This window comes from Myxocyprinus asiaticus, chromosome 3 (genome assembly GCF_019703515.2).
Source record: "Myxocyprinus asiaticus isolate MX2 ecotype Aquarium Trade chromosome 3, UBuf_Myxa_2, whole genome shotgun sequence".
Classification (NCBI taxonomy): Eukaryota; Metazoa; Chordata; class Actinopteri; order Cypriniformes; family Catostomidae; genus Myxocyprinus; species Myxocyprinus asiaticus.
In genome coordinates this window covers 31920145-31947505 of record NC_059346.1, presented here as the reverse complement: position 1 = coordinate 31947505, position 27361 = coordinate 31920145, and the positions used below count along the sequence as shown (strand labels likewise).

The 27361-nt window shown below is 38.5% G+C and overlaps 1 protein-coding gene and 1 non-coding gene across 5 annotated transcripts in view; one reads left to right on the top strand and one right to left on the bottom strand.

The window, feature by feature from the left end:
* The first annotated feature begins 176 nt into the window (after positions 1–176).
* On the top strand, positions 177–248 carry trnap-agg (transfer RNA proline (anticodon AGG)). The gene has a single exon. It is a non-coding gene; the product is annotated as a tRNA-Pro (tRNA).
* Positions 249–3267: 3019 nt separating this feature from the next.
* Positions 3268–27361, bottom strand: part of LOC127428636 (ectodysplasin-A-like) — a 63553-nt gene continuing 39459 nt past the window's right edge. The window contains exons 2-8 of one of the 4 annotated variants that reach the window (XM_051677110.1): positions 20524–20587; positions 14769–14804; positions 13988–14164; positions 6967–7001; positions 6677–6728; positions 6379–6509; positions 3268–6241 (exon numbers count right to left, since the gene is read on the bottom strand). In XM_051677110.1, the coding sequence (XP_051533070.1) occupies positions 5981–6241; positions 6379–6509; positions 6677–6728; positions 6967–7001; positions 13988–14164; positions 14769–14804; positions 20524–20587 (756 nt within the window). In that variant the 3' untranslated portion in view covers positions 3268–5980. The remainder of the gene's footprint in view (positions 6242–6378; positions 6510–6676; positions 6729–6966; positions 7002–13987; positions 14165–14768; positions 14805–20523; positions 20588–27361) is intronic. The other 3 variants (XM_051677120.1, XM_051677130.1, XM_051677137.1) reach the window with 3 other exon arrangements.

The following is a 27361-nucleotide window of genomic DNA, read 5'->3' as shown; positions in this document are numbered from 1 at the left end:
AGCACAGCAGCATCTCGAGAGCATCAAATGTCAATGAATTATGGACGACACACTGCTTAATTGGCTTGCCCATTTACTAAAATAATAATAATAATTAAAAAAAATAAAAACGAGTTCTGATTCTAGTGTTACAGTGTCATTAAATGTCGGTATTTTACATATTATAAACGCAAGACGGCTCGTTGGTCTAGGGGTATGATTCTCGCTTAGGGTGCGAGAGGTCCCGGGTTCAAATCCCGGACGAGCCCTACTTTTTTTTTTTTTCTCAAACTAAAATCCCCTTTGATTAATTGCTAATTAACTGTTAAACCCTATATGAAAGTCATACACTAAAAGTATATTATACATTTTGTTTAAATAAATTTTCGTAGTCAGTAGTTGCTTATTGAGCGGAACGCTACCTGCCGCACATCTGAATAGTGGCGCAGAGACAGTCCTGCCGGTGCTAATCGCCCTAGTCTGATCAACACACAGGTGGGAATATTCACAGGTTCTAGACCAGTCACTCTCAGTCTGAGACAATCAGAAATGACATAACCCGGCCTCACCATTGCATGTAGGTAAACTCGTTCACTCCACAGAAAGGCGAGAACAGTTTCTCTTTGATTCGACTCCACTTTGCATACAGACTGTTGGAAAGTGTCGGGACATGCAGCATCAAGAAACGATGTTATTGATCTACCAATGGGCCATCAGTGGCCGAAACTCCAAACTGGAGTTTTATTTGGCGTGCATGCGCGAGTCGAGAGCATGAATTAGTCGGGAATAAGATCAAACAAACTTGTTCTCTTTTCTGCCCCACGGGGCTCCTAATCCAATCAACAAATCCTGCCATAATCGGAGGGGTAATCAACAGGCTTTATGAGCACTGTGTCCTGTAAAGAAGCGACGTTATAAATAATGCATTGAAATTCGATGAGGTGAAAAAGAGGCTCAAGCAATTAATAATAATGGTTTGATATAGTTATAATTTATTTTATGTTATTGTTTCCAATAAACAAGTGACATATTCATCATAGTGAAATGATTACAACACACCCAGTGTAATGCTTATGAGCATTGTGCCGTTCAAAAGGGACTGGAAGTTCACTTTCAATTTGATCTGACCTTTAGTTGACCTGCTGAGGTGCACTGAGACCCAACATCTCAATTATCGGACTGTATGGGTACACAATTGAAAATAAAGCACACCACCAAACACACCCACCCAAGCAATATCAGTGCAAAAAAAAAAAAAAAAAAAAAATGGTTTCTTCTAAAATAAAAGTTCATTTTATGATGAAGGTTTAAAGGAATATTAAAAAACACTGTTTGCTCACTAGGCTATGCAGAAAGGAAGTTAAAGGCATATTCCAGGTTCAATATCAAGATAAGCTCAATCGACAGCATTTGTGGCATAATGTTGATATCCACAAAATTAATTTATACTCGTCCCTCCTTTTCTTTAAAAAAAGCACAAATTTGTGTTGGAGTGAGGCACTTACAATGGAAGTGAATGGGGCCAGTACTCACCATTTCAAAAGTATAGCCACAAGACGTAAACAATATGTGTGTTAACATGATTTTAGTGTTGTAAAATCACTTACTAACATTTAACTTTGTTGCCATGACGATGTAGTCAACAGACACTAAAACGACTATAAAATTGATGAACTTAACAGCTCAAATAATACATGAGTTTTAACAGAAGAATTAATGTGTGTTTTTATAAAATTATAAGCTTCACATTTCTGCCTTTAAACCCTCCAAAAATTGTCCCCATTCACTTCCATTGTAAGCGCCTCACTGGAACCTTGATTTTTTTTTTTTTTAAAGAAAAGGAGGGACGAGTCGAAAATAATTTTTGTGGTCATCAACATTATGCCACAAATGCTGCATTTGAGCTTAACTTGTATTGAACCCAGAATATTCTTTCAAATATGAGATAATGAAAAATAACCTAAACCACTTTGCACAGTAATAAGCTGATGAGGGACCAACAACCTTTTTTTTAAGACACAACCCTTAGGTTTGGGTTTAAATAGTTCCACATAGTTGTATAGAAAACATTATACCTACTGAGAGAAAATAAACTTTTCAAAACATTTTAAATGTACAAATTGTAATATAGAAAGTGTATTTTACTGCACAAAGATTATGGCCTAGATACACTTTGGAGGTTCAAGTCGTGGTGCAGCAAGGACACTTATTCTTGGTGGTCAATAAATCATAAGTGACATATTAAAAGAACAGGCTTCAGGCAGCCAATACATGCAAAGAATAAGCAACTAATAATTGCAGGTTCTGAACAGTGTAAAATTGGTCCTGAGAAAACGTGGGGAAATGTTTAAATATGATACTGGATGTTAGCTGTGAGATTTTAAAAATTAATTTGGATGAAAAAGTATTATTAAAACAACGCTGATTGTCTGCGCTTACACCTTATCATAAATGTAGAGTTTAGAGCAAAACAGAAACATGCTTCCGGACAGTGACAGTCGTTCCATGTCCTGAGGTGTGAAGTGCGAATAAAAAATAAAAAAAACTCACCTTGAACCCATTCTAATATTATAAAATAAATCTTATCTGTAACCAAATTCACCTTTTTAAAGCTGTCAGGGTGCTTATGAGGGCTGTTCCTTTGCTCTACAGTTCTTGCTCTTTGACTTAATTGTCCTGAGGTTTAAGACAAAAGCTTTGCACAGAGAGTGTATCCTGTCTTTTGCATTTGTGTGTGTAGAATGTAGACTGCAAGACAGAGAAGAATGTGAAAACAGAGATGATGAAATCTTCATGTTTTTGAAAGGACATTCGGAGGTGTTATTTGCCATTATTATGCCACCATGCAGACCACTTAACACTGAATACACACAGTCTAAAAGGAACTTTTGGTACAGAACATAAATGAAACTGACATATATTTTGCTTTTAGAGTTTTAGTGTTTGGTTTAAATGATTTGTTTACTCCACTGAGGTTCAATCGACTTTAATTACACTCACAGTCTCTAGTTCTGATGAACAGCAGACGTTTTGGCTTAATTATTACTGCAAATTAGAAACAAGCAAGCAGATAATCATGATCACATTTGACTTGCGAAGAGACAAGAAACAGACAAGAAAGCTTTTCATTGACACTAGGTGGCACTCTCTCTCTCTCTCTCTCTCTATTTTGCTATGTGTGCCCCTAAAGAAAAAAACCCACACTTTAAAAACAATCTTTCAAAAACAATTTAATATGACATAACATTTTTTACAAAAGAGCAAAAGATCTTATATACATATGTACATTCCCTGTATACTTTACAAATATACATAATCTTCGGTAAAACAGAACTACATACAGCATACACCTTGTGTACCAAAAACAAAACTAAAACAAGTTGTCGGTCAGATCTGATGTTTAAGAGAAGACATTGAGAGATATAACCAGCAAATCTGTGAGAACATAATCAGTAATTTATACCCCTCTCCTTTTCCATTCCCCCTCATTTTTACATTTCCATGTGGAGACTTGAGGGAACATGCAGAGAAAACCTGAGGCAGATTACCAGCGCTCTTCAGAAAGTTCTAGATAATTCCCATTGTTTTATTCCAAGACCTTTGAACATGCACAGTAATGTAGTTTGTTCTCACAGTGAGGATCTGAGATCTCATCTATTATTGACAAAAGTACACTCACATAATTGTCTTTCTCTACAACTCATTCAGACCCACAGTCCTACACTGCCAGTAAGGTGCTGGAGACTACCTGCAGGATCAGTTCATGACTTATCTGTGGGTGTCAGATGGAGAGACAAAGAATATGTTACACTATTCTATTTGTATGCAAATTTTATGTATGAAATGCAGTAAAAAAAACAGAGCACACTGAACTAAAAACACCAGTGTGATGAATGAACTGAAGTATTAATCAGCGTCTCAAGACTCAAAATGCTGTTCCGAATGGAATTCTCTTACTACTTACTGAATACTGAACAGTATATACTGTATACTGCCTACTATATATAAAATAAAAAAACCAGTATGTGAAATAGAAGGCTCTATGCATAGTAAGCTATGTTGTTGCATGTTGCATGTTTAATTCTGTGAGCAGCATCCAGTTATCTTAGAAGCTAAAACTATTTTATTTAGCAGTTTACAACCATTTGTGTATAAAAAAGGTCTAAGCATTTGTCAGACAGATCAAATGAGTCAAGAAAGATGTTAACATTAGGACTGCTATTAATTCTGGCTCATCTGACATACTTGGAAATAGTGAAGTTAAATGTGTTACGTTGTACAGTATTCCACACAATATGCTCTGTTGTATACAGCACAATTTGGCAAATGTAGTCTGGCCAGTCATCTGACCACTAACCTAACCCTGATGCATAGAGAAAATGTGTACACACTCCACAGTATACTATATACCACAGCAATATTAAGCATGCTACTTTCTAGTATGCTTTTTCGAACACAGCCATACTCATCCAAATTTCTAAGTGCTCCACTTGCTGCACTACTGACTCCTACTGGAGACACATGGTATTTTGCATTCAGAGAGATTAATCATACTGAAGGAATTTTCCAGGTTCAGTAAAAGTTAAACTCAATCAACAGCATTTGTGGCACAATGGTGATTAACAAAAACATTTATTTTGACTTGTACCACCTTTAAAAAAAAAAAAAAAAAACATCATCTGGGTTACACTGAGACACTTACAATGGAATTGAATGGATTCAATTCGTAAACATTCAAAAATATAGCCACGAAACAAACAATATGCATGTTAGTGTGATAAAATCGCATAGTAACCTTTTCTGTGTAAAGTTATAACCAATTTTACAACTTTGTTGCCATGATGGCGTAAACCCAAAAACTACGATTAAAACAACTTTAAAACCTTTACATTTTAAACTGCCATTAAATCCTCCAAAAATGGGCTCCATTTACCTCCATTGTAAGTGCCTCACTTTAAGCTAAATTTTTTCTTATTTTCTTTTCTTTAAAGAAAATAATTAATGTTTTATTTTTTATGGTAATCAACATTATGCCACTAATGCTGTTGATTGAGTTTAACTTGAATTGAACCCGTAATATTCCTTCAAAGGGACATTAAATCATTATGAAGAATCATCCATTTCAGTGACTGAAATGCTGCCATCATATACAGTACAAGTGAACACTTTTTCTCCTTCGAAAATGCAATGATTAAAGAATCAGCTAAAGAGAATAGAACCAATTTTTTTTTACATTGCTATCATTTTCAGAATTTGATTACTTCATACGAACAATGGAATTTGGACTGGGTGTGTAAAGGATCAGAGATATATGAAAATAGATATTCTGCTTTATATACATTGCCATTATCAGTGCTTACTTAATAGAATAGTACACATGTTCACTATTTGTGTGTGTGTGTGTATACTATAGAGACTGGGTCTGTTTGCAGTGGAGCTACTGGTGAGCACTGGTACGTCGAGCACAAGAGTGTCTCACATAAAACACTTCCTCTTCATTGATCAGCTCTCAGTGGATCCAGTCACTGTATTTAATGTAGGCACTTGTAGCTGGATAGGCATATTACATGCACACTCCACAGCAACAGTGAGGACCGATCCAATTCCTCTGTTCACAGACACCTGATCTGTGAAACTGGCTAGAACTGCTGATTTAATTTGTAAATAGACAGTGTAATTCCTTGTCTGTGGTGTTGGTCATGTTTGAGGATGGGTAGAGGATTTCAGTTCCAAAAGTGAGTTTAACTAGTGAGAGTTTTTATTAGTGGTGAATGCTGTTCAGTGTTGGTGAAGCCACACAGACATATTTCCTCTTCGAGCCTGATTCACACTGCAGGCTGACAGGCTCAAGACAGCACTGGTTTGGCAGAAATTTAGATGAGCCAATTAGTTAATAAATTGTCTTATTTGGCTCTAGACTTTGTACGTCCATGGGGTGGGGCTAACGAGACATACTGGCTCAGATGAGTTCAGTGGTTTTGATCTAGCAAGCTGATTTGGCTCAGGTGTGTCCTGCAGGCGGGGCATCCCCTAGGCGGATGCTGCCGAGGAAGGTGGTGTGGTTGCTCATGGAGATGGAGGTGTCCTCGTATACCATGCGGATGGAGATCCTCTGGCGCGCTCGCAACAAACACACCCCCGCTGTGTAACAGGTGTTGAACTTGCGCTGGCCGGTCTCAATACTACGCGTGCAGCGTAAGAATGGAGTCTTATCCACCATCACCTCATAACTTGCTATGTCCGTGAAATTCAGGTAATAAACCTATTCCACAAACACACAAAAGGAAAGTGGAATTATAGTTAATAATTCAGAATAAATATTTCGGCAACTTTTATGACCAGGCATTTGTAGATATGTTTGTGTATAATGAATAGAGTTAGTCCAGGGACTGTACTCACTTCTACCTGACTATATATAAAGTATGTTCCATCCTGTAAGACTTCCAGCTCTCCAGAGCGTGAGTGCATTTTAAACACTCTCTGATGAATTGTGATCATTCTCCAATTCTTCAACACACCTTCTGACAAATCTCACAGACAGACACCAGTAAATACTCAATTATCTGTTATGATACCAGTGACACACATAGACACAACATCAATAGACACTGTCATGCAAATGTGGCTGTGTGTGTGTGTGTGTGTGTGTGTGTGTGTGTGAGAGAGAGAGAGAGAGAGAACATTATTTAACTCTTACCTTCTTTCACTTGGATAGTGGTTTCCTGACCCTGAAGATGCACCACAGCTGGCTACAGAAACATATTATGTGTTTAAATCCACAAATTCAAAATCACATTCTCTATACACACTTGACACAATGAAACATTTAAACTTCTGTCCATAATAAAAGGTGCTATACTCCATTTTGCTCCTTATGGCAAAATGCTGTAGCATATTCTAAGCGTGTCTGTACATTCTTCTGTGTCTGATCTCCCAATACAAATACAGAGAGATAATATGGAGAGATCAGCAGTGTGAAATACATACCTGTGTCTCTCTGTATTTGCCTTTATCTGCACCACCTGTAGACACATGGGAAGTAGAAATTGCTTATAATACGTTTGTCATTTAGGACAGGGGTTTTCAAGCTGTTTGATTCGGAGGACCCTGAAATATGATGCAAGGGACCGCTTGCAAGGGACCCCCTTTCTAAAATATAAAGGCAGCTATATATTCTTATGTTTGAAGACATATTTATACAGTGTAAAAAAAAGTAGGAAGTGTGATATTGAAGACATATTGTTTGCAAAATTAAATAATTGGCTTTCATATTGTCAAAGTACTAAAGCCAACAGATATGAAAAATTATCTGGAAAATATGTACTTTGTATTAAATTACAACCATATTTTTTTTCTACTATTAGAGTAATGTTGATGTACGAACCTGAAGAAAAATCTTTTCAATTCAATTTAAATTTATTTGCCTTCTTTAGAAAACAGAATAAAACATTAATAATATATATAAAACCAAAAATACAACGAGTGCAAGTTGGGTATAAAGTCAATATCTACTGGTGCTCTTTGGAAAAGGGATAATCTATCTCATGTGAAAAAGGATAGATCCAAGGCACTCAGACTTAAGTATAACATTTAAGAAAGCCTTAGAGTCGCGTGGTGCCATGTGAGGTTCGGATGAGTGAACGGCGAGCTCTGCGCACTTTGCTAGTTTTAATACTTTTTGTGAGATTCGATACACCCTGATTCTTAACTGTTCTAGGAAGACAATATGTCAAAGAATTCAAAATCCGGAGACATTAAAAGACACTTACGTGCTCAACCTGAAGCCCCCGAGCAGCAGGCCATAAGCCCAGGAGCCGGTGAGGTTAAGGAAATTCAGCGAAAATTGATGAACGTGTCAGTAATGCTGATAAAGGTCGTTGCTGTCTTGCAAGGAGCTTGCTGTAATACGTCGATCGATCACTGCCATGTAGACAAAATTCACTGAGATGGTTACAAGAGTGGGGGATGTCGAGAAACGGATCAATTATCTGGAGTCATCAGAGAGGGAATTAGCTGCTAATCCGCTAGCAACCAAGGCGGATTTGGAGCGCATCTGGGAGAAGCTGGAAGATTTGGAGAACCGTAACCAGCGGAATAACATCAGAATTGTTGAGGGAGCAGAGGGTCAGAATATGGTGGAATTCCTGGACGGGCTCTTTCTTGAGTCTGCTCGACATAACAGGCCATAAGATGGAAATCGAGGGAGCTCACAGAGTTCCGACTCTGCGATTTGCTGAGGTAGACAGGTCCTGTTCAATTCTGGCCAAATTTCTGAAATCATCCGATAAAGATCTCGTGATTCGTGAGGCGAGGAGAAAAGGAAAGCTTTCTTGGAAGAACCACAGCATATTCTTGTTCCCAGACTTTGAGAATTCGACAAGAGAGAAATGTGATCGATTCAAGAAATGCAAGAAACACTTACATCAACGGAAGGTCGCTTTTGCACTGATGTTCTCGGCCAAATTGAGAATAGATGCCAAGGATGGCCACAAAATATTTACATGTCCCCAGCAAGTCATGTCCTTCATAAAGTCAGTAGACTGAGTAAGTTATTTTGTGATACTCATGTTGCAGCCAAGTGAGCCTGACTCACTGAACATTCACTTGACCGTCCGAGGAAACTGGGCACCTTTTTGTTTCTTTTTGTGCTGGTTCCGCCTAGCGGCTGGAGTTTGTTTTGTGGATGAATGTGTTGTGGATGAATCTGCACGTTCTTTGTACTTATGCCTCCTATTGGTTGGAGTTTGTTTTGTGGAGTATTTCTTGCAGGACACTGGAGTGATTGGGTCATTTGTTGCACTCATGTAGCAGCAGAATGGGCCGGCTCACTGAACATTCATTTGACTGCCCAAGGAATCTGAACAGGTTTTTTTTTTTTGCTGGTTCTGCTAGCGGCTGGAGCTTGTTTTGTGGAGGAACACACCTTCGGGACAGTTATGTGGATGAATCTACACGTTCTGTGTGTTTATTCCGCCTATTGGCTGGAGTTTGTTTTATAGATTATCTTCTGTTGTGTAATTCTGTCTCACAAAATTTGTATAGAAACACTGGACTTGAGCAATCCGATGTCAAAGTTGTCATGGGGGCTCATGTAGGCGTACACTGACTGTGAGTTTAGAGGGATGGACGCCAGTTTGCACTGTTGTGCGCGGGGTTAATGCGCACGTTTTTTTCTGTTTGTCTGGTTCAGGGGGAAGTTTGGGGTTTGATTGTTGCACTAATGTTGGAATGTGGTCTTTATAATTTTATTTTTGACACAATCTATTTTTTCTAAAATGTAAAAATGTCAAATGTAACTATGAGTGGATTGTCTCTTTCCATGTGGAATGTGAATGGGTTGGGGCACCCCATAAAAAGAAGGAAGGTTATTTATTTTCTTAAATGTAAGAAATATGATATAGTGTTTCTTCAAGAAATGCATCCATCCCCGCAGGAAGCTGAAAAATTTGGGAAGATATGGGGTGGACATTTTTTCTTTAGTGCTGGCTCAAGTAAGAGCAGGGGAGTCATTACATTGATAAGTAAGCATCTACAATTCAAATGTCTCAAACAGATTAAAGATAAATTATTGATAGTCATTATTGTTTTAGCAGAAATTCAGGGGCAAAGGCTGATTTAGGCTAATATTTACGCACCTAACGCTGATGATCAGGGCTTTTTTATAGATCTTGCAGGGATGTTGCAAGCCGCTGGCACCCCTCATGATATAATATTGGGAGGAGACTTTAATCTTTTGATGAACTCAGTCCTTGATCGTAGTGTAGAAAAAGTGTGTAAGCCCCCTAGAACAACACTGACGCTTCACAGGATGTGTAAAAATGTTGGTCTTACAGATATTTGGGACTTTTGAACCCATCTGGTAGGGACTATAAATTTTTTTCATCAGTCCATAAGATTTATTCTAGAATAGATTTTTTAATTTTTATATCTAAGTCCCTCATTTAATCTGTTGTTGACTGCTCAGTTGGAAACATCTTAGTCTCATATCACGCCCTGGTGAGTTTAGAGATGTTGCCATATACGGAGAAAAATAAATCATATAGAATTGATTGACCCGATTGAAATACAGATATAATACTATTTTGTTGTGGAAGGTGGAGTTTTGGCTATTCAGGGCAAGACAGTCATACTTTGAGTCAGGAGACAAAGCAGGGAAGCTTTTGGCTAGATATATAAAGCAGAGAGAGTCTTTTTCTACCATTCCCTCAGTGAAATCTGCTGGTGGTAAAATATTTACCTCAGCCATGAAGATATTAGAAACTTTGTGGAACCATTAGAACTCCCTAAACTGACGACTGAGCAAAACATTTTTCTTGATTCTGAGATAACCTTGGAGGAGCTTGGCGAGGTAATTAAGGCCTTGCCTACAGGCTTACAGGCCTTGCCTACAGGCTCCGGGGCCAGATGGCTTGGCAGCTGAATTTCTTTTTTTTTTTTTTTTTTAGATATTATGCTACAGAATTGGCTCCACTTTTTTTAGAAGTTTATACGGAATCATTAAAGAATGGAAAGCTTCCGCCAACCACGACAAAAGCCTGGATCAGTCTGATTCTTAAAAAGGACAAAGATCCAAGCGAGTGTAAGAGTTACCGTCCAATTTCCCTGATCCAGCTAGACAAAAATATTGTCAAAAATTCTGGCTAACCAATTAAGTAAAGTTATGACATCTCTTATACAAACAAGTCAGGTGGGGTTTATTCAGGTAATACTTCTGATAACATTAGACATTTCATCAATATCATATAGTCAGTGGCGAATGATCAGACTCTGGTCGCTGCCATCTCACTTTACGACGAAAAGGCGTTTGATATGATAGAATGGGATTATCTTTTTAAGATTTTTGAAATATACGGGTTCGGGAATACTTTTATTGGATGGATTAAGTTACTTTATAGACACTTGGTAGCGGCGGTACAAAGAAATGTATTAATTTCAGATTATTTTACTCTGGATAGGGGCACCCGGCAGGGTTGCCCTCTTTCCCCATCATTGTTCTGTCTTGCCCTGGAACCATTAGCAGCCGTGATAAGAAAGGAAGATGATTTTCCAGGGGTGGTGGCGGGAGGTATGGCGCATAAGCTTTTGCTCTACGCAAGGGAAGGTTAATGTTATTAAAATGAATTGTATTCCAAAATTGAACTACCTGCTACAATCTCTCCCTGTAGATGTCCCCCTCTCTTATTTCCAGCAATCTGATAGCATAGCAAAGTACTTCATTTGGAATGGTAAGCGTCCCAGATTACATTTCAATAAGTTACATAGGCCGACTGACAAAGGTGGGCTAGACCTACCCAAGATTTTGTTTTATTATTATGCATTCGGTCTCAGACATTTGGCTCATTGGTCGCTTCCACCTGAGAGAGCCCCTCCCTGGTTCTGTATTGAACAAGAAGTTCTTGCCCCTAGTTCGCCATTGCAAAGCCTATCAAACTAATCGGAGAAATTAAGTTACACCCCGTTATCTTGCATTTGCACTCGGTATGGACAAAAGTGTCCAGAGTGTTTAATTCGGACATTTATTTAAATGTTGCCTCGAGCATATGGCTGAACCCAGAATTATGTATTAATAAGTCCCCTTTCTGCTGGTCAGAGTGGATTGTGAGGGAGGTTAATACGCTCGGTGACCTATATGAGAGTGGAGTGTTGAGATCCTTTGAAAATTTGGCTCAACATTTTGGGATCCCTAGATCTCAGTTCTTTTGGTATTTACAGCTGCGCCATCTGCTCTGTACTATTTCTGGGAGTACCATACACCCCCATAAAGCGGCAGATACTCTGGGAGTGGTGATAACTGCTTTTGGAAAAGGTCATGAGGCATCAGTGTATTACTCCCTGCTAATCCAGAGTCTGGGGGACGAAGCTTTAACTTCTATCAAGAGATTATGGGAGAAAGAATTAAAAACTTGGTATTGGAGGAGGGAGTGTGGATTAGGATTCTAAAAAACATCAAGTCTGTCTCTACAGATGCAAGGGTGCGCCTCATGCAATTCAAGATTTTACATCTGTTTTATTGGACCACCTCTAGATTGTATAAGCTTGGTCTTAAAGACACACCCACCTGCTGGTGATGCCAATCAGAAGATGGAGTCACAACCCATTTTTTGGGGGTGTGTTAAGATCCAAGAATTATGGTTGAAGGTTCAGAGTTTTGTGTGTAACGTGTTGGGCACTCAGGTTTCGTTTTGCCCCAGACTCTGTATTTTAGGTGATGAGGCAGTCATCGAATTAGGGGATAAACACATAAAAAATTGGGTTTTGACCAGTGTTATGACTGGCAGACAGATTGTTTTAAGGGGATGGAAGTCAGCTGGAACACCCTCATTTTGAGAGTAGTGCAAGAAGATGGGGAGGATGGCAGCTTTCAAGGAAGTGTCATGTAGAAGGCTGGGGATCTGGGATTCATTTGATGGGAAATGGGGCAGTTATTTGGGGGACTCTCGGGGAGGGGCTGTGGAGAGAGAGGCGTAGTTTTAGATGTGTATGATTATTATATTCTTAAAAAAAAAAATAAATAAATAAATACTATTCTTTTGAGTGTGTGTACTTATGTGTGACCATGGGGATGTTCGTTGGGGGTCAGGGTGGGTTTGGTGATTGGGGAGGGGGAGGGGTAGTAGAGGGAGTTAAATGTTGATTCAGTGTATATATACAGTATATATATATATGTTTTGTTTTTCTTTGTCAGCTATATGAATCAATAAAAAAAATTTATTAGGAAAAAAAAGAAAGCTTTTATTAAACCATGGCTAGAATAATAAAAACCACAAACCGACGCATTGTGGCTCGAAAGCCTTCATCAGGGCATGGAGGGAAAAAAAACACTGATAGTCCTTAAATAAAGTGACTAATCTACCCGCAACGTGTCATTTTGTGTTTATTTTTATTATTCTAGCCATGGTTTAATAAATGCTTTCTTAAATCTTATACTTAAGTCTGAGTGCCTTGGATATATCCTTTTTTCAAAACAATAATGTCAAATTTGTTTGTTAACTTGTTTTCTTTTTTCTAAAATTTCTTTAGGGTCCCAGTTTGAAAACCCCTGATTTACCAGATGCTTTTCATTTGAAACAATAATTTTTATTGTAATCATAATATACTGCAATTTGGGTCAATGATAAACCTTCTACAATAGATCATTGGTCTAATGAGATTTTTTTAAATTCTGAAGTTTGAATATCTAAGCGCAGCTCTTAACAAGAACGAGGCCAAATTCCAGCTCATTAGCTGCTTTTCCACTATCAGGCCAGTGTCAGCCAGGGCTATTAACTGGTCACCTAGAGCAGCAATCAATCTACATTCCCACCATCAGGTCAATAGCCCTGCAGCGTTGCCCTAAAACCCTCCCTTAATACACAGTCCTGGTGCCAACATCACACATCCCACCCATTTCACAAACAAGAGGGAAACTGAAGGTGAGGTATCAGACTCTGGAGACTAGCTAGCCCTTGAAATAAACATGGATTTGTACTGTGCTGACAATTTAAGTTTTTTCCCCCGTACCTGTACCATTGTGTGCTGGATACACAACTTGGCAAGTTCGGCAACAATATACTTAATCCCATCTTCGTTCGGTAGATGCTATCGTTCTGACGTTGCACATTTTCATCAGCCCAAATATTCAGAAGAGCCCTGATTTCATCTTATAAACAGTACTGATGATTTTCCATTCTCTGTGGATCTGTTGATGTAAGCTGGTAGCTAGATATTAAAGATTGGGAAATTAGTATCTTGGAGCTAACCCTCTGACCTGACTCAGCGAAACCTTTGACACTGACCCCGCCTCAATCCCCTGTTGGCCTTCTTTGGCCCAAGGGTAATTGAAGGGCCCGATAGTGGAATTTATCCACTTTAAACTAATGTATAGTTTTGGGATTCAATTTTGTGTTCCTCTGTCTCATCTCTTTTGGAAATTAATGTCGCTCTGTTGATTCACTATTGGTGTGAATAGACCTTTAGACTACCAGCTTGGTTTGATTGTGTGTAAAGGCAATAAAGTGTCTTTGTTAACCTGCAGGTCCCTGTGGTCCAGGTGGCCCTTGTGGTCCAGGAGGCCCTGCTGGTCCAGGAGGGCCAGAGGGACCCATTGCATTACTGCCTGGGATCCCCGGTATCCCTGGTATTCCAGGGGGGCCTTGTGGACCAGGTGGGCCTGGAGGTCCAGGAGCGCCAGGGGGCCCTTTCTTGCCTTAAAAGATAGAAAGCGAGAGAGAGAGAGAGAGAGAGAGAGAGAGAGAGAGAGAGAGAGAGAAAGAGAAAGGAATATCAGTTTAACAGAAACTTAAGTATTAAAGTGGCAGAAACAATTAGTGAGAAAAAAAAAAATGACCACTGCATACAGTCATTAAATATTAATTAGCGTTAAAACCTCTCCAAAGGCATCTTTACACATCTGAGTTAAGGCTGCTCTGTGCGTGCTTAAAATTCTGTGTAAAGACGCAGTGGTGCATAAAAGCCAGACTAAATTAAGCATCAGTGCAGTTTTAAACTTTGTTGTTGAGCATTTATTTCATAATTTAGTTTCACATTTTAAAGTATAATTTAATATATTCATTAGTTTCATATTTCTATATTCATAATTTTATATTTAAAACATTAATATCATACCATTATTTATGCAATTGTAATTACTGTGTAAATGTATTTATGCCTGCTCTGAACAGCATTAAGAAGTCTGTGTAAATACACCCAAATGCCACTTTAGATGCAAGTTCTGTGCCATCTTTGCAGTGTAAAAATTGCTCAAGAGAATCAAGCATTACCATGATGTGAAAAAAAGTTGATGAAATTACCTTTTTTACGTTCTCCTTTCTTTTTTCCATTACTCTCTGAAAAAGGAAATAAGCAGCAGGAAAAGAGAGAAGTTCATTAAGAATATATCCTCTCACATTTTCAACTTCTTGTCATTCACGATGCAAGTAAATACTTCTCCTGAAATCTTGTTTCAAATTCCAGAAATGATAACTTATTCAAAAAGACATTCTGTCATTATCCGTTTAGCTTGTTATAAACTAGGGCTGGGCGGTATGACGATATATATGGCGACGATATAATGTGTCAGCTGACAGAGATTTTGCTATATTGTGTATAACGCAATATGTAAATATCCATGTGCGACGTGTGGGTTTATCTATCAGTGGGCAGGGCTTCACATGAGACAGAGAATTGAAGAAACATGGACAGGATTTTTCCATTTTTTGTACGGCCACCCAAGCAAATTTAATGACCTGCATTGCATGTTTGGTGCTTTAAAAGTGTGAAATATTCTTCTCTTCTGACACGCAATGTTTCACGTGTCTGTGGCGCGCGCTGCCTCTGGAGCTCCGACGTGCAAGCAAGTCCAGGAGGCTTTCTGAAATTTCTGCTCCAGAGACAGGAGAGCTCAGAGCAGGATCACACACGATACTGAAACATTTTTGACCCAGGAAAACCCAAAATGGAGAAAGAAATCTCCACAGAATGGGATGACTCCCAAACAGGTCAAAAAAGCTCCTCTCCTCTTCAGGAGTTTGTTATTAAAACAGGTGCAACATCTGTGGTTCGCACAACGATATCACTTGTAATACAAGCAATCTGTTTTACCACCTCAAAATGAAGCACGCAAAATAATATTATGAAAGCCAAAGGATGAACTCAGCATTAATTCGGTCATTTATTTATTTATGGTGAAGTGATATTTATTTGGTAATTATTTTCTTCAAGAAGTGTTTATTCGTTGGATATTTTTTACTTGCGTTTTATTTTCTTTGTCGCATTGCTTTGAGTTTCTTGAGCAAAGTTTATTATAATAGGCTAATAATAATACTTATCAACATTTTAAATGGAAATGTGGCATACTGTTATATTTAGCATTTTGGTAAGGTTGATTTTGAAAACAAGTTGATTTTTATTTATTTATTTATTTTGACGTTGTTTGTCTTGTTCAAAATAAAGAGGAAGTAGCTTTAATTTATAAAGTATTTAATTCACTGACTGGAGTTCCAAAAATAGGCATTTCAATATGGTTATTTAATATATAAACCAATTTTTATTGATTTTCACGATATAAAATTATTCATATTGTGATATAAGATTTTGGTCATATCGCCCATCCCTATTTTGTATGATCTAAATAATCCACAGAAATAACAGCCAAATCCCAACCTATTGTGTATCAAAAGTGTAAAATCCTAAATTAAATAGCCCATTTAAAATCTCACTCTCAGTGGTTTTATTAATCACAGGTTCAGTCAGGACCACTTCTGTCAAATGAATACTAACTAGAATACTGAATGAATACTTTGATTGTACACAATTTAAGCATCTGTTGGTGTTGGCGGTGTGGTTCTGCTCTGGGCAAACTCCCCCCTCATCTATGCAGCCATGCATGGGTGGAGCAGGGAGAGCACCGAATAAAACCCCCCAGGGGTAACAGAACAGATCCAGCTGAAATGTTACAACTACGTACATTTTTTTTTTTTTTTTTTAACATTCTGACAGTGCAAAATTGTACAATCCTTCATTGCATAATAGATTGAATGAACATTTATTAGAACTTCAAATACTGTATATCAAGTTGATAAACCAAGAACAAGGCGCAATAACACACTGAAGACAGGAATTTCTGGCAATCAGTTGTAGTCTTAGAGCACAGAACAACAGTATGGTAGTAGAGAAAATCTAAAAAGGCAAAGCTGCCATGCAAGAGGTTGAGCCAGCCAATACTGAAACCATACTTCTCACCGAACATCCAGCTGCACACAGACTGCAATCTGTACATTCACAAACTGCATGTTTATGAGGCTAAAGGCACACAAAGCTCATTAGTTTGTGTATGTCTATGTTTAAGTGTTCTGACCCATAATTTGGAAGAGAGACAGTACATGTGAGTGCAGAATGGACTAAAAATGGAATCCTGTTAAATTAGCACGTTATCATCTGTAAACACAGAAAGATGCACAGACACAGTTTGACAGCTCCCAGTAATTCACCTAACAATTTGATGCCTTCATGTTTAATAAATGAATTAAGCCATAAAATCATCAACTACAATGTGTGTGTGGCACCCTGTTCAAAATGAGCTCACAGTGATGAATGAGGTCTACAGTTTCAAACGCACACATTGAGCTGTATGCAATATCCTATATGTCTACATAACAGTATGTTAGGGATTTATCAGAGTCTATGAAACATCCATACACTCTGGATGTCTGGATCTGAATCAAACGCACTGAGATTTACTGCTCAGCATATTACAGGCATTGTTTCCTTCGTCCATCTGCAACACACCTGAGTGTGCTGCTCTACTTGTGTGTATGTTTATAAGATAATTTTGTGCATACTTCAATGCACAAGCTTTGCTCCCTGCACAAATACAGAAAAATAATCAGAAATATGTGTCAGAAGCCTATCTTCGAATGGACAAGATTTGATGCAAGTCTTTGTTCTTTTAAAGACTTGATTCTGATGATTGAGACCAACTTCACTGGCATATCTTTCAACGTATCCTAGAGGGGAGCTAACTATAGATGTATTTGAGGAATCAGTTGGGTACCAATCAATCAGACATGAGGCTTTTTCAGAAACTTATTGTGTGGAGCAGTGCACACTTATTCAGTACATGCGACACATGTAATAAACACAAGAGCGGATTTACTGTAAGGAGAATGGAGACTTCACCCACAAGTGGTGAGCCAGGTACAAGCAAGCTACCTTATCTCTTCGCATCGATTGAAACTGCTCACTCACTTTCATCTGACCCACTTTATATTAGGTGTCTTTAACTACTATGTAGTTAAGCATTTGATGCAATGGACATATTATGTACATATTTGTTGTTAAAGTTTACTTACATTTAAAGTACCCGCATTTAATTACATCTATAGTTACACTGTTAACCTTAAACCCTAACCCTAAACCTCACCCTACTAGTTTTAGTTACTAATTTCAGTACCATATTACAGTATGCTGTCATTAGCTAAATGATTTGAGATGTGACAGTTTTGAGATGAAATCAATGACGATTTGGAAATAAAAAACCTCTGGATATGGCCAGGTGTGATCATTAAACAGCAGAAGGATGTAATTTAAATAATATACAGTCACATACGCTGCACACTACAGAATGAACAAGAGGTGACGCTCTGCTCTGTCATCTGCTTCACATACACAAATGCATGCACACACTCACACAAACGCAGCACACACACTCACACAAACGCAGCACACACACTCACACAAACGCAGCACACACTACTGGTGCTTAATTTTCATGCAGTGTGTTTATAGTATAAACGGCTGTTAACACTTTTTAACACTATTCACAAACGAACTCCTCCAGTGCAGCTTTTTTTTGTAAAAACAAAAATAATTATTATATTTTCATTTGATTAAAGCTGTATGTATCAATTTGATTAAACACCATTTGATCATAACATTTAATTAAAACATTTAACATGGAATCCAGAAAAAAATTAAAATAAATGGAAAACGCATAATTTGTATCTGTGAGACTTTATGCAGTTCTTTTAATCAAGTCATTTTCTGTGTAATTTAATCAAAAATATGAGGCTTTTTATTTGTTGATTACAGTATCGATTAAGTATCAATACCGAGGTACCAGTGCTGGTATCGTACTGAAGCAAAAACTTTGGTATCAGAGCAACCCTACACCCTACCCCAACCCTTACCATAAACCCTAATCTAAACCCTAACCATACCCTTAAACCTACCCTGTCTGAGCATGCTGCACAGCTTCTTATCCAGGCACTTATCATCTCTAGACTGGACTGCTGAAATGTTCTTTTAGCCGGCCACACTTCATGCACCATTAAACCTCTGCAAACCATCCAGAATGCAGTAGTGTGCCAGCTCTGTAATGAACCTAATAGGGCCCATGTCACACCTCTTGTAGTCTTGCTTCACTGGCTACCAGAAGATTCCCATATCAGTTTCAAGGCACTGATGCTTGCATAAAGAACAGCCACTGCATCTGCAGCCTCCTACCTACACTTTTCTGCTGAAAAGAAAAGCTTAACCAGCTTGCAGTACCCATCCTGGTCTAGGCTGATTTATATGGGTGCAAGCTGGCGGACCAGCATGGCTTTTCTGGTAATGCTGGTTTCCTCTAAGGTTTGTGATGAAGCACCTGACCTCTGGATGCATAAAAAAAAAAAAAAAAAAAAAAAAAAATGGTGAGGTTGGGTCGCAAATAGACAAATTCCTTGTGCAGATAATATACTCGTTTGGTTTGGGGATCAGACTGATGTCATTTTTTTGAATTCTTAAATCAGTCCCTGAAGTAAACTGAAGAGATTTGAAGATCTGTTAAACAGGTCTATCCTTTGATGCTTTATTAGATTAGAAGTCTCACGTGACGCAGCAAACTTATCTGTTTGTGTGTGTGTTTGTGTGTGTGTGTGTGTGTGTGTGTGTGTATTTGTGCGTGCAGATATTTGGAGTGCAAGCAGCACTAATATTGTTGGCTCACAGTGGTTCCTGGCAGACATTCTCTTAGGTCGGTTTTTAAACTGATTTTGAGTTGTAAGCTTCATTAATGTAGCTGTTCGAGAATCAGAGGGAGTCGGTGCACATGGTCTCATCTTTCAGAGGGGAAGGCTTAACCGCTTACACAGAATGTTAGCCTCTGTCACCATTCACTGTTACTGTATGGAAAAAAGATGCAATGAAAGTGGTGACTGAAGCTAACATTCTGACATACATATTTTGTTTTCATGGAAGAAAGTCATATGAATTAAAAATAACATGAGGGTGAGTAAATGGTGACAGAATTTTGGCTGTTGTGTGAACTATCCCTTGAAGGAACAAATACCCAATCAAACACCATCTGAGGGTAAAGTTACTCAACAAATTGCATCTACATTCAGTCTTTAACAATTGTATATGTTTGTGCGGTATTCCTGTTCTTATTTCAGGAAATGTCAGCATTGTTATTGAAAATCCCACATCAGTCAACATTTATGTTTGAACGTGTGAGATTGAAAGCGTGTAAAATGCTTGTGTAGTATGTTTGTGCTTTGTCTGTGTTGTATTGGTATGTGGTTTGGCAAATCGCACACACAGGTGCAAAAACTGAAACAGTAGAACTCACTGCAGAGCCATAATCAAAGCCAAAAACACCTGCCAATCAAACATCTGCCAAATGGAGCCAATTACAGCTATAGAAAGAGGAGCAGGTAACCAAAGCTTCAGTCGGCCAATAAGAGAGAGAGAGTGAGAGAGAGAGACGCAATATCAGTTTGTGAGAATCTACAAGAGTGGAAAGGTAGAGGGATTTCACGTATAAATTACTGGTGAGCACAGCATAGCCCAGTAATGAGTAAGATGGAAGGAATGAACGAAGGGGGTGGGGGGGAGAGGTAGCATGATCAAATGAAGGAAATGCATCTCATCTGAACTCTAAACCACATCAAAGAGAATCGCTGGCAATCTCACAGGCCATATACTCACATACACTTATACACACACACACACACACACACACAGAGATTTAATATGCTCTAAATTCCGTGAATATCAACACACACACAAAATGTTTTTGTTTTTTACCTGAACGTTTGGTACGATGAATGACTGTTTCCAGCTCTCTCGTATGTTCATCCCTCCATCTGCTCTGTGAGGATGAAGAGATGAAGGAATAAGGTTTTTTTAAACAATGCAGAAGAGTAAAATTAATACATGGAGTCATTTCAAAGCATTTTACATTTTGGTTGAGTTTGAGCCAAGACATGATCAATGAAACTAAACCGCCTCTTTATAAAATGAATGCCACCATGTAAACTGAAACCTCACTCACTCACTCACTCACTCACTCACTCACTCACTCACTCACTCACTCACTCACTCACTCACTCACTCACTCACTCTGCTGAAAGACAACACTCTGAACATAATGAAAAAGGCTGTGTGTGTGTGCGTGTGTGTGTGGATTGAGAAACCCAGTGGATTTACAGCAGTAAGACATTCCATTGGGATGACCCAGCACACAAACAAACACACACACAAATTCTTGCTTACTTTCTGAATGAATTATTTAGAATGAAAATAACTGATTTCAGTGTACCTGCATTTAATGTATCTCACAAATTAAACACACATAGAAACACATTTCGGGTAAATAAAGGGATGGAGAACAGAGCAATACTGCTGCATGCCTAAAGGAATACACACACACACACACACACATTAAGAGATGAACAGACACAATTGTTACTGAATGTATGAAAAATCAGGTTGTAGGTATTCTAAACAGTACAACTTTCTTTTAACCCCTTGAGATTGCCATTTAAGTATTTTCTGCAAAGTATTCTTAAAGTAAGATTCACCTAATAAGCAAAATTTTAAGGCTTGTTTTTGGAGAATGTATCTTGAATTTAAAACTGGCAAACTTGTTATACAGTTGTGTATGATATAAACTATTAAAAAATAATAATAATGTGCCAGCGCCACAAGAGGAAAAAATACTTTTATTCAAGATAGACTGTCTGAAAACAAGCCATACCGCTTGCTTATCAGGTGGATTAATCTTGCTTTAAGGATATTTGAGTAATATTGCAGGAAAATAATTTTGCAGTGCAGTGCAGGCCGACCTTGCATGCACAAAGGCACTTACAATGGAAGTGAATGGGTTTAGTCCATAAACATTAAAATACACATTGTTTCAAATGTATATCCACAACTTGTAAACATTATACGTGTTAATGTGATTTTAGTGTGATTACAAGGTTATCAGCATTATGTTGTCATGGCAATGAAGTTGTAATATTAGATATCACTTTATACAGATTAGATAAGCAAGTGATTTATCACACATGCATATTGTTTACATCTTGTAGCTATACTTTTGAAACAGTGTGTATTTTAATGTTTATGGACTGGCCTTATTCACTTCCATTGTAAGCACCTAACTTTAACTGCTATGTTTACTTTTATTTAAATGATTAAACGAGGGACGAGTCAAAATACATTTTTGTGGTAATCAACATTATGCCACAAATGCAATTTGTATTATACCCGTAACATTCCTATCTAGGCCTAACTATCAGGTCAGGATTCTTCAGGACAGCTAGGATTTCCCATGTATTTGTAATTGTACAAAGTGAAAAGTTGAAATAATTGAGAAAAAAGGCACAGAGGGTCAGTTTCTAAAGACAGAGCGAAGCAGTAGCACACATATTTGAGTGTGTCAAGACAGAGAACATAAACCTGCTGTGCTTCACACAAGAGTCATGTTACCCGGTCTAGACTGGCATTGTTATCTTCATTGCTTCTCTTCATTCTTATTGTAAATAAGCAGAGGATTGTTAAAGGAAGAGGAGTTTGAATTCACACACACGGAGCAGGGTTAGTAAGGTCATGCAGCTGAAGGGGTGGGGGGTAATCAAGTTATTTATGTGATCAGATAAACCCCGAAATTACCAATCTCAGCCTCAGAATGTGTTGGGTGTAATGTGTATGTATCCGTGTAAAACACCGATATGTGCGTGTGAAAGCCAGGTTGTTTGTTTACCGGTAAGATGACACTTTTAGATCTGTAAACACCTTGCTGTGTCAAACTACATTTTTTAATCCACAGTGTGTTAGAAATCTGACACTGCAGGCCTGTCTTCCTGCCAGAGGATGTTCCAGCCTTTAGACATAATGTTCTTGCTCAGGATGTGTGTGTGTGTGTGTGTGTGTGTGTGTGTAAGCACTGAAAACATTTCTCCAAACTTTCAGTGATCTGCTTATTTACAATCACAATCAGCAACAAAGTGAGAGATGAGAACAAAGCCATTAATAAAAGTAGAAATGACAAACTAGCGACAGGAACAGAAGAAAATTTTAGTTAGTCCACAATACAGGATTACACGTTTTCCAAAAAGGCTTTTTGACCAGTTTAACCAGCAAGACTTCCTTGGTTAAAAAGCACTATCAGAAGAGCCAGTAGGTCGACCAGATTAACCAACAAAGTTTTGCTGGTAAACAAATTGGCTAATATCCCCAATACACTTCTGGAGAATTCCTTCTCCGTTCAGTGGTAAAAGGAAGTTTGTAACAGCCAAGCAATGGTATACTGAACATTCAGACACCCGCCACACCGCTGTGGGAGGCATTTAGAGGAACATTTGAAAATGAGGATGCTATATGTAAAACCTTAACTAATGTGACATTAAAATGTGTTATGAATGACTTTATGACTCATTCTATGAGTAGAATTCACATGAGGTCAGTAAAAGAAGTTGTTTTAACCACTCAATGATGATTTAAAATACGACACTAATACTACTGCAAAGATGGATGTATAGAAGAGTATTAATGTTCATAATACAGATAAAAGAAAGATGATAATAGAGGCATACCTTACTTTGGGCAGATGTGTGAATGGCTTTCGTTGCAGATATCATATGGGTGAATGGGCACTTGAGAGTATTTGAGCAGATTTATTCTTTTTATAGACTAACAAAAAAAAAAGAAATCACATGACATGATCTTGGAAAATGTCTCTACGCGAACAATCTTACAGATGTAGGTGAATTTGCACCAGCTCGCTAATAACTCTGCACACCGGTGTGTTCATGTTGACTGATCTTAACTGACTCAACAACATCAACAAAGTAGGTGGAGCTCCAGGTCACACCTACCGATAACATAGACTAATGGCAGTAAGAAGGTGTTTAGCAGCCAATAAGAAGTTTTCCTAAAAGTTCGCTTATTACGAACCACCCAAACAAACTCAAAAACAGATTTTGTGGGAGTAGCGTGGCGCCATGCGAGGTTCGGATACGTTAATGGCGAGCTCTGCGCACTTTGCTAGTTTTAATACTTTTTGTGTCCGGTGAGATTCGATACACCCTGATCCATAACTATTCTATGAAGGCAATGTGTCAAAGAATTCAAAATCATCGGGCTCTGGAGACATTAAAAGACACTTATGTGCTCAAGCTGATACCCCTGACAAGGCCGCAGACTAGGGACTCAATTTGGTCAATGAGGTGAAAGAGATTCAGCGTCAACTGTTGAACTTGTCGGCAATGCTGACGAAGGTCGATGCTGACTTGGAGGAAGGATCTTGCTGTAATATGTCGATCAATCGCTGCCATGGAGACGAAATTCACTGAGTTGGTTACAAGAGTGGGGGACGCTGAGAAACAGATCGATTATCTGGAGTCATCGGAGAGGGAATTAGCTGCTAACACGCTAGCGACAAAGGCAGGCTTGAAGCACGTCTGGGAGAAGTTGGAAGACCTTGAGAATCGTAACCAGCGAAACAACGTCCGAATTGTTGGAATTCCTAAGGACGAAAAAGGGCGAGATATAGTGAAATTTCTATACAAGCTCTTCCCGAGTCTGCTCGACATAACAGGCCATAAGCTGGAAATCGAGCGAGGTCACAGAGTTCCGGCTCGGAGATCCATTGAGGGAGAAAGGCCCGATCAATTCTGGCCAAATTTCTGAGATTCTGTGAGGCGAGGAGAAAAGGAAGGCTTTCTTGGAAGAACCACAGCATTTTCTTGTTCCCAGACTTTGTGAATTCGACGAGAGAAACGTGATCGATTCAAGGAATGCAAGAAACTCTTACATCAAAGGAAGGTCGCTTTTGCACTGATGTTCTTGGCCAAATTAAGAATAGATACTAAGGATGGTCGCAAAATATTTACATGCCTACAGCAAGCGATGTCCTTCATAAAGTCAATGGAATGAGTGGGTCATTGTGTGATGCCCTCGATGCAGCCGAGTGGGCCAGACTCACTGAACATTCTCTTGACTGTCCAAGGAAGCTGAGCACCTTGTTTCTTTTTGTGTTGGTTCAGACTAGCGGCTGGAGTTTGTTTTGTGGAATAACATTCCTTCGGGACAGTTTGTGAATGAATCTGCATGTTCTTTGTGCTTATGCCTCCTATTGGATGGAGTTTGTTTTGTGGAATATTTCTTGCAAATCATTTGAGTGATTAGGGCATTTGTTACACTCAGGTAACAGCCGAATGGGCCGGCTCACTGAACATTTGTTTGACTGCCTGAGGAAAATGAACGGCATTTTTTTGTTGTTGTGCTTATTCTGTCTATTGGCTGGAGTTTGTTTTATAGATTATTTTCTGTTGTGTAATTCTGTCTCACAAAATTTGTATAGAAGCACCGGACTTGAGCAATCCAACGGAAAAGTTGTCGCGGGGACTCTCGTAGGTGTACATGGACTGTTTGAGTTTAGAGGGATGGACGGCGGTTGGCACTGTCGTGCACGGGGTTAATGCTCACGTTTTTCTTTTTTCTGGGGGATGTTCGGGGGTTGATTGTTGCACCAATGTTGGAATGTGGTCTTTATACATTTCATTTTTGACAATTTTTTCTCATGTGTCAAAATGTCAAATGTTAATATGAACTGTCTCTCTCCACATGGAATGTGAATGGGTTGGGGCACCCCATAAAAAGAAAGAAGGTTATTTATTTTCTTAAATGTAAGAAATATGATAGTGTTTCTTCAAGAAACGCATCTTTCCCCGCAGGAAGCTGAAAAAATTGAGAAAATATGCTGTGGACATGTTTTCTTTAGTGCTGGCCCAAGTAAGAGCAGGGGAGTCATTACACTTATAAGTAAGCATCTACAATTCAAATGTCTCAAACAGATGAAAGATAAATTAGGTAGAGTCATTATTGTTTTATCAGAAAATCAGGAGCAAAGGTTGATTTTTGCAAATATTTACACACCTAATGCTGATGATCAGGGCTTTTTTATAGATCTTGAAGGGATGTTGCAAGCCATTGGCACCCCTCATGATATAATATTGGGAGGAGACATTCATCTTTTGATGGACTCAGTCCTTGCTCATAGTGAAGAAAAAGTGTGTAAGCCCCCTAGAGCAACACTGATGCTTCACAGGATGTGTAAAAATCTTGGTCTTACAGATATTTGGAGACTTCTGAACCCTTCTGATAGGGACTATACATTTCTTTCGTCAGTCCACAAGATTTATTCTAGAATAGATTTATGTTGTTGTTGTTTTTAACAGTTTTTATTGATTCCATACATAAATCATACAAACATAACATAAAATACAGAATCAATTATATGCATTAAACCCCTCCCCCTGATCAATCTCCCACACCCCCCACACGACACAAACACACACTACAGTGGTCACCAGCAATTAGAACATATTTTTTTTAAAATAATAATAAAATAAAATAAATAAAACATTAAAAAAATATATATTGTATAGTCCCGCCCAGATGGGTTCAAAAGTCTCCAAATATCTGTAAGACCAAGATTTTTACACATCCTGTGAAGCGTCAGGGTTGCTCTAGGGGGCTTACACACTTTTTCACTATGAATCAAGTCCATCAAAAGATTAAAGTCTCCTCCCACTTTTATATCATGAGGGGTGCCAGTGGCTTGCAACATCCCTTCAAGATCTATAAAAAAGCCCTGATCATCAATGTTAGATGCATAAATATAAGCCAAAATAAGACTTTGCCCCTGAATTTCTGCTAAAACTATAATGACTCTTCCTAACTTATCTTTAATCTGAGACATTTGAATTGTAGATGTTTACTTATCAGCGTAATGACTCCCCTGCTCTCACCTGACCCAGCACTAAAGAAAAAACTTCCACCCCATATCTTCCCAAATTTTTCAGCTTTGTGCGAGGAAAGATGCATTTCTTGAAGAAACACTATATCACATTTCTTACGTTTAAGAAATATCCTTCCTTCTTTTTATGGGGTGCCCCAACCCATTCACATTCCACATGGAGAGAGACAATCCATTCATATTAACATTTCATATTTTGACATATTAGAAAAAATAGATTGTATAACAAAAATAAAATTATAACGACCACATTCCAACATTAGAGCAACAATCAAATCCCAAACTTCCCTCAGAACCAAACAAACAGATAAAAGAAAAACGTGTGCCAACCGGCATCCATCCCTCTAAACTAAAATAATCCATGTACGCCTACGAGATCCCCTGCGACAATTTTGCTGTCGGATTGCTCGAGTCTGGTGTTTTTATAAAAATTTTGTGAGACAGAATTACATAACAGAAAATAATCTATAAAACAAACTCCAGCCATTAGTGGAACCGGCACTTTGTGAGCTCGCTCGATTTACAGCTCATGGCCTGTTATATTGAGCAGACTCGGGAAGAGCCCGTCTAGAAATTACCATATCTCGGATATACGGTATCCTCATGCTCAGAAATTCCAACAATTTGGACGTTGTTTCACCGATTACGATTCTTCAAATCCTCCAGTTTTTCCCAAACACATTGCAAGTCTGTCTTGGTAGCTAGTGGGTTAGCAGCTAATTCCCTCTCCGATGACTCCAGATAATCAATCCATTTCTCAACATCCGCAACTCTTGTCACCACATCAGTGAATTTTGCCTCCACGGAAGTGATCGATCG